General features: G+C 49.2%; 1 protein-coding gene across 1 annotated transcript; it reads right to left on the reverse strand.

Annotated features, from left to right (window-relative positions):
• Positions 1 to 701: 701 nt before the first annotated feature.
• FAM181B (family with sequence similarity 181 member B) lies at positions 702 to 2,256 on the reverse strand. The gene has a single exon (XM_004589842.2). It carries the CDS (start codon positions 1,995 to 1,997, stop codon positions 720 to 722), a length of 1,278 nt encoding a protein of 425 aa, XP_004589899.2. The 5' UTR covers positions 1,998 to 2,256; the 3' UTR covers positions 702 to 719.
• Positions 2,257 to 7,529: the final 5,273 nt, after the last annotated feature.

A 7,529-nucleotide genomic window follows, 5' to 3' on the forward strand; every position in this document is an offset into this window, starting at 1 on the left:
ACCCCGCTCGCTCAAGTGAGGACACTAGGTGGCAAAGAAGTGACAGCTCTCAGCATCTCCCCTCCCAAGACAGCTGGAAGACAGGAAACCAAAAGTAGATAATAAAACCCAAGTTTGCCAACATGTGAGCCTCCCTCATCAGAGACTTGTAAGAAACACAAAGTATCTGAAAGTGACAGTGCAGAGAAGGAAAGCAAATAACAGCCCTGGTAACAGCAGAAAGGAACGCAGGAAAAAGGTGGGGCAGGGGCTCAGTAGGAGTGACAGATTCAAGAATCACACGCAAGGCAAGGGCAGCACACAGGAGCCACCAGGGCGCCAGTTAGAAGAGGTGTGTACGCCCAATACACCTGCCTTTGCTGACAAATCGGAGAAGCGACGGGAGGCTACATAACCACTCCTTGCCCCTCCTGCCATTCTCACCCCCAAAATTCACCAAACCATGCTTTTTTTTGTTTTTGTTTTTTTTAATCTTATTTGGTCCATTAAGAATCTCTCTGCAACGACTTCAAAAGAAAAACAAAACTATTTGAGGTTGTGATGAAAACAACTGACAACTCCTCTGCATCTCTTTACAGAAATTTCTTTTATTAAGTGAGTATTTCTGAAAAGCCCGTTTCCTTTCCACGTGCATTTGTCGGTCGTTCGGCAGGCGGCGGGGAGAGCCAGAGGCGGGCTCAGCACACGCCGCGCTAACGGGAGGGAAGGGAGCCGCGCAGTCAGTCCCGGCGCGCCCCTTCCTCCACGGGCGCCCCTTCCCACCCGCCGTCGGGTCTCCACAGGCTGGAGTAGGTCGAGCGGCTGTAGCCCGCGCTGTAATCGTAGGACACCGGGTGAGCCGGCGGGGGCAGGGCGCAGTCCGGGAAGAAGGGGGCGAAAGAGGCCAAGTGGCCCGACCCGTCCTCCGCGCCCGGAGAGTCCGTGGCGGCCGCGTACAGAGGGTGCAAGGGCTCGTTCAAGGTCAAGCCTCCGCGGGGGGCAGCCAGGGCCGGCTTCTTGGTCTGGGGGCAGCCCGGGGCGCTCCAGGTCTCGGGGTACAGTAGGCTCCCCACCATCGCTGGCGGAGGCTCGAAGAGGCCGGGCTCCAGCTCCGGGGTGGCCCGCAACACTGCTCCTGCACTGGGGAACACGTCGAGCGGCTCTGCGGCCAGCAACACGCCCGCCTCGGTGCCAGCGGCGCCGTAGTCAGGCCCCAGCAGCTCGAAGAACTCCGCGGCTTCCGCCCCTTTCTCCAGGTCGCCTAAGCTCACACCGGGAGTCGACGGGCCACACCCGCCGCTGCCGCCACCTGCCCGGGACGGCTCGGTGAAGAAAGAAAGGGGCAGGTTGCGGGCTCGCAAGGGGACCTTCCTGGAGCCCGGGACCACCGTGCCCCCGACGGGGCCGGCCGCGTCCTCTCCGTTGCCCGCAGCGCCCGCTCCGCTGAGCCCAGAAGCCACCGGCGAAGCCACCGCGCCTCCGGCCGGCTCGGCGGCTCCCGGGACGTGGCGCAGAGAGTCGAAGAGCGCGGCCAGACTCCGGCTCTGCAGGCTGGCGGCTGCCGCGGCCTGAGACGCCTCCCGCCGTGGGGCGGCCTTGCCATGGGCCGGGGCCGCGACGGTCGGGGCTCCCGGAGGCCGCTTGGCTGGTGTGTCGGCCGCGCTTGGGGAGGGTGGGCCGGGGGGCGCGGTGCCCATGAGGCCGCTGCAGCGCTTGATCTGCTTCTGCAGGTACTTGCGATGGTTCACCCTGCGCTTGGACTTGCCGGGCTTGTCTAGCGCAAGTTTGATGTTGCTGGACGCCGAGTCGATGAAACTGAGCAGGTCGCGGGTGGCCTCTCGTACGTCCCCACCCTCGGCTCCAGACAGCAGCGCGCCCGCCGGCGTCCCAGTCTCATCGTCCTCGAAACAGCAGCCCTTGTCCAGAACTCCGAAGGTGCCCCCCAGCCCGTCCGGGGAGCCCCCGAAGCCGAAGGGCACGAAGGGGTGCGAGCTGAGGAGCGCCGCCTGCACCGCCATCGCCGTGGCTCCCGGGCGCTCTGCCGCGCTGCCCGTGCGCCCCCGGCCGGCTCCCGCCCCGGCGCGGCGCGGCGCAGCCTCCTCTCTCCGGCCCCGGCTCGCTGCGCGGCCTCCCGGGGGAGCTCATTAGGTCTTGTAAGCGCGGGGCGGAGGGAGGGCGTGCGGGGCGACCGCCCCGGTGGCGGAGGGGAGGGGCTTCCTTAGACTGGTTTGGTTCCGAGGGGTCGCTTTTCCACTTTTTCCAGACTTTCTCAAGCTCATCGTCTTAACCCCTTCATTCCCCCCCTCGGCTTGCTAACTCTAGCCGCCCGAGGCGAGGAGACGCCCCTTCCCCAAATTCCGGCTCGAGTTTTGAGCAGCAACACCTTGGTGCAGGAAGACGACTCCCGGGACAGGAAAAGCATGAGTGGGTTTCTGCCCCAGCCCTGGGAGCAATAAAGGCCAGAGAGCCGGGAGACACCTGTTCTTGCCATTTGTCCATACTTTGGCTTCGTATACACCGTGAACAATAGCCCCCTGCATTATTTATGGTTATCACCATTCAGCCCACTTGGAAGCTGCTCCCCTACAGGTTCAGAGAGTTGACCAAGGCCAAATTCTGTCCAGCGTGACTTGGAAGCCATTTCCAAGCGCTTGACAAACCTTGGGCTCTTTCTTGGTCTCTTTTTTCTCATTTTGAGTCAGGAAAGGAAGCTAATACTTCTTCAAGCTCTAGCCTTGGGTCCTAAGATTCAGAGTTTCCCAAGAATCCGGTCCCCGTGCTTGCTTTCTACCTTTGATTGTAACACAGTACACTGAAACCAGTGCTGGCTTCTCTTTTGTTATTAGAACTTAGAGGAGGTTAGGGAGAAAGTAGTGATTTGAACTAAACTAGCTCTTGTATGAAAGAGTGCCTCTCTGTGTATAAAATTTGCATTGCATTAGGATATGCCATGTATCCTGCCCGTCTGGATCTGGGTTACATATCAAGACACACGGAACTTGACTTAGATCCAATTTCACCTGCACAGTCCTCTTGGAGTAAAATGAAGACCGTGATCAAACACCAAAGGCAGTTCAGAAAGGACTTGAGTTTTAGTGCTGGCCTCAACACTCACAAGACCTGTAACTTGGGTAGAAATCCTTGTTCCGTTTGAGTGCTTGCCTTTGGGCACTCTATCCATGTTAAATCCAAGTGAGGCTGCTCACCTCACAGCGCATCTGTGATATTTCAGGGAAAGTGCCTGTGAAAATCCCTATCTTTTGGCTGTTCCACAACAGGATGCGTGTTTGTTTCTGCTGCCAAAAAACACAGAATGCCAGTCCTGCTCCCTTGCATGTCTGCTCTAGCACGGGGTTTTCATTAGAATTAAGATAACAGCTGATACATGACGATGTTGTCCGCATATTCAGGCCTTCTCCAAGGTATTGCAACTTACCTGCAGAACCTACCTGGGAGAGACACACATCGCCTCTTTCAAAACTCTTTTCTGCACCCAGTCCGATCGTGTAGTTGCTAAATCCTCAGCTTGGATCTGCCTGAATTCCATATGGGTGCCAGTTCATATCCCTGCTGCTCCTCTTCCCATTCAGCTCCCTGCTTGTGGCCTGGGGAAGCAGTTGAGGATGGCCCAAGTACTTTAGCGCCTTTACCTGCATGGGAGACCCAGAAGAAGTGCCTGGCTCCTGGCTTTGGATTGACTCAGCTTTGGCCATTGCAGCCATTTTGGGAGTGAAGCAGCAGACAGAAGATCTTACTCTCTGTATCTCATTCTCTCTGTGTATCTGTCTTTCCAATAAAAAACAAAATAATTTTTTTTTAAAAAAAAGCCTCTTTTCTGTAGGCGTCATCTTGAGAGCATCACCTTACTGAAGAGAAACCTGATGCACTGAGGGCCAAAATTGCCACACCCCAGGCCCACATAGAAGACTCGAACTTTTTATGTGCTTAAGTTTACTCAGTGATTATATCCTTTTAAACTGAGACCAGAAATGTCCAGAGAGACCCACCATTTGGTCAGATATGTCCAGAGTTCAATCAGAGATATGTCACAGGACACAGGATTTTGTCCTCTGTAACTGGACTATTTCATTCTGGGTAACACTGCATTCAGGAAACTGTGTGGACCTGTCAGTAACTGGTGTTTCTCACCCCTAAATTATCACTAGCAGCATTGTCTTCCCCTTTTTCAAATGTAGCCATCCCATCAGCCTTTGCATCTGTAAGCCAAGATCACTACCTCCCTTTTTACCTTCTTTTTCCTGAACAGTCCTTACATGTTCACAAACTGCACAGAATTCTACATTTATGGACATTTTTAATCCGAAAACTATTACTCCCAAGAATTACTTAAGTCCTAAAGCAAACAGATTCGAAACAAATGGAATACGACAAGATTTATGTATAAAAGGCTTTCTTCCTCTTTTCCAGATGATTGGAGTTCTAAGCATCATTCATTAGAAGTTAGATGAGGTCAGTTTCAAATTCTGACCCTGTCTTTTGCTAGGTGAGTGTCCTCGAGCAAGTTAATGTATCTTATAAGGCTGCGATTCCACATCAGAAAGATGGAAGTACTCATAATTGTTCTCAGGAGAATGACACAATAGGCAAATAACACCTCTAAGTCTTACTTTTCTCATTGGTACAATGGAGATCATCTCAACTATTCTAGGTTGTTGTGAGATGGTGGACGTGAAAAATACCTGGCATAAAACAGTGGTCCAGTGGGTATCTGTGTTCTTGGTTCCTTAGGTTCCACCCAATTCTTACAACAAACACACACCACATAAAATCAGCATCATCTGCCCTTTCACCCAACAAGAGAATTACTTTTTTTCAAGTGCAGGAGAGCAACTTACTTACAAGTTGCAGAAATTTAGTTAAAGATAACAGAGTAGAGAAAATGCTGAAACTGGAGCCAAAGACTAAGACTGGAGTCTAATTATTATCTGAATGACAATAGGAAATCGAATGAATAATTGACAATAGGAAATCTGCCTTTAATTATCAGAATAACAATAGGAAAGTCACTGATTATTCCAGACTGAGATATTCTCATGCATAAAGTGGGAACAATAATTGAGACTGTTTAAGAGAAAATTTCTATGAAGGCAAATGAAAGTTCTTTATCAACCATAAAACTTTATATATAGGTGAAAGATATTCCCAGCTTAAAACTCTATAGCTTGATCCACAAAACTGATATTTACACATACATATCCATGCAGTCATCATTTATTCTACAAAAAATATGTCTGCATTCATCGTGCTCTGCCTTGTGCTAAGATGGGATAGAGATATAAAAAGTCATGATTCCTACCCTGCCCCTAAAGACAGGCATGCAGACAAGTCATGGTAATATAACTCTCTCAGTGGAAGTAAAATGAAGGTTCAATGGTTGATGGGATAAAGGACCCTCAATTCTGTCCAAAGGCGTTGGGGGAGCCTACACTGACAGGGAGCATTTGAGCTAAGACCAAAATGAAGCATTTGTGTCTAGAACGCAAACAAGCAATATCTCTGACAGAGAGAGAGGAACTGGGACAAGAACCTGGTAAAATGAAAGTTGCAGTGTTTATGTGGAAATTTAGGCCACAGACAACACAGAACAACTTAAGCATGAAATAGCTCCATACCTAAGAACAAAATCCTTAGAGCATCCACTCTCTAGCTGAAGTGTCCCTACAGACCTTGCTTCTTGGTCTCTGTCACTTTTCCCTCTTCAACGTTGTTTCTCTGGGTAAGAGCTCTATCTCAGCTGAAGTGTCAGCCAAGTCAGTGACCAGCTCCTAGCCTCCTATGCCCTGAGTGAGCATGTTCACTTGAGTGGCTCTGACATCAATCCATTTCACTTCCATGGAGCAGAGGGAGACCAGGCTCCAGCCTGCACTAGGAGCTCTCTGCAAACTCCACACTAGAGCTCTTTTGCATCAGCGATGCTTAATGCTGAGCATGTGGGATTAGTCTCCTTGGGAACCAAGCCCCCCAGGGGCTCTAGGGTTGAATTCACCCAAACCGTTTGGGAGAACTGAGATTTCCTATTGTTTTTTTACACTTGGATTTCAGGACATTACTCAGACAAAAGCCCACCTGAGAGCTGCCTCCTTTCTTGTGGGTAAATATAGCAGCAAGATCAAAAGCTGACTTATTTATTTTGTTTTCCTTTTTGTAACTTTAATCATATTCCCTGCAGGACAATCTTAGTCCCCAGAGATGTCAGGAATGCACATTCATAATGAAAGAAATAATTATGTACCTTTTTTTCTCTCTCTTTCTTCCTAAACTAATTTTCTGTCATTTGTTATTTTTGAAATCCCAAAATAAAGCACATTAACCTCTCAATTTTGCCACATCATTTATAAACTGCCGTTATAGTCATAATAATACCTTGCCTTATAAATTGTGCACCCTCCAAAATGTGTTGCTTCTTTTCTTCCCGCTCCTTTCTCCCTGCAAACCAGATTCTACTAACACTAGATCATTTAGAAGAATGGAGAGTGAGAGGGACAGGCAGAGAGCTTCCAGCCATTGGAATATATGAACAACAGCCTTTTGGGGATGAGCAAGGTCAGGCCAACACTGGCAGCCAGGAATAGCATTCAGGTTTCCCATGTGGGTGGACTAAGCCCGGTTACTGTCACTGTCCCTAGGTTTGTATTAGCAAGACACTGAAGGCAGCAGTCAGAGGCAGGAGTCCATCCCAGACTGCCATGTGGGATCTATGCATCTTAACCGCGAGGCTAAACCATCACTCCTTGCCGGCAGCAGTTTTTAACCTTGCATCCTAAGATAGTAGATGTTACTCTAGTTATCTAGAGTTGTATCTTAAAAATTACTCACACACTTACTGGCTTAATCCAACTATTTTCATTATATTTTGTAGCGTTATGGGTGAGAAATTTGAACAACAGCTGACTAGGTGATCCTTCTGGTGTATGTAAGGTTGACAATGACAGGCCAGCCAGATCCAAAATTCACATGACTATACCTGTGCTTACACAGGCTGGCCTCCTGATATGCAGGTGCAAGAATGCCTAGACTTCTTCCCGGAATCTCAGGAATCCCAGGCACAGGTGCGGCAAGAAGCTCATGAGGCACCTGGTAGGTTTCTAACCCTGAAATCTCCAGAATGGTACTTTCACTACATTCTGCTGGTCCAGCAAGTCATCAAGTCCATCTTGGATTCAAAGGGAGGAAAACTAGAGTCTGCTCCTCAGTGAAAAAAGTGACAACGAATTTGTTTGATATGACTCAAGTCTTTTTGCTCTATAGCTACCAATACTGTAATCCTTCTTTCATTTTCCTTGCAAGTGGATTGAAGAAACTAAGTCATTGGCTACATTCTGGGTCTGGTTGATTGCACTTGTCTCCAAGAGGTCATTTCTCTCACCTCTATAAATGGACAGGAAATGGGAAGGTCGATCAGATTTATGTTCTTTATTTATACTACCTGATATAGGATAGTTTAGAACAACAATGCCAGTATTCCTGCCAACAATTTAGTCACTACAATTTTATTCTTACTCTTTCTTTTTATTGTTCCTATTCTGTCG

The sequence above is a fragment of the Ochotona princeps genome, chromosome 4 (genome assembly GCF_030435755.1).
Source record: "Ochotona princeps isolate mOchPri1 chromosome 4, mOchPri1.hap1, whole genome shotgun sequence".
NCBI lineage: Eukaryota > Metazoa > Chordata > Mammalia > Lagomorpha > Ochotonidae > Ochotona > Ochotona princeps.

Bases quoted from the DNA above. Each gene is read 5' to 3' on its own strand.
- FAM181B (XM_004589842.2), bottom strand. From the start codon at position 1,997: ATGGCGGTGCAGGCGGCGCTCCTCAGCTCGCACCCCTTCGTGCCCTTC.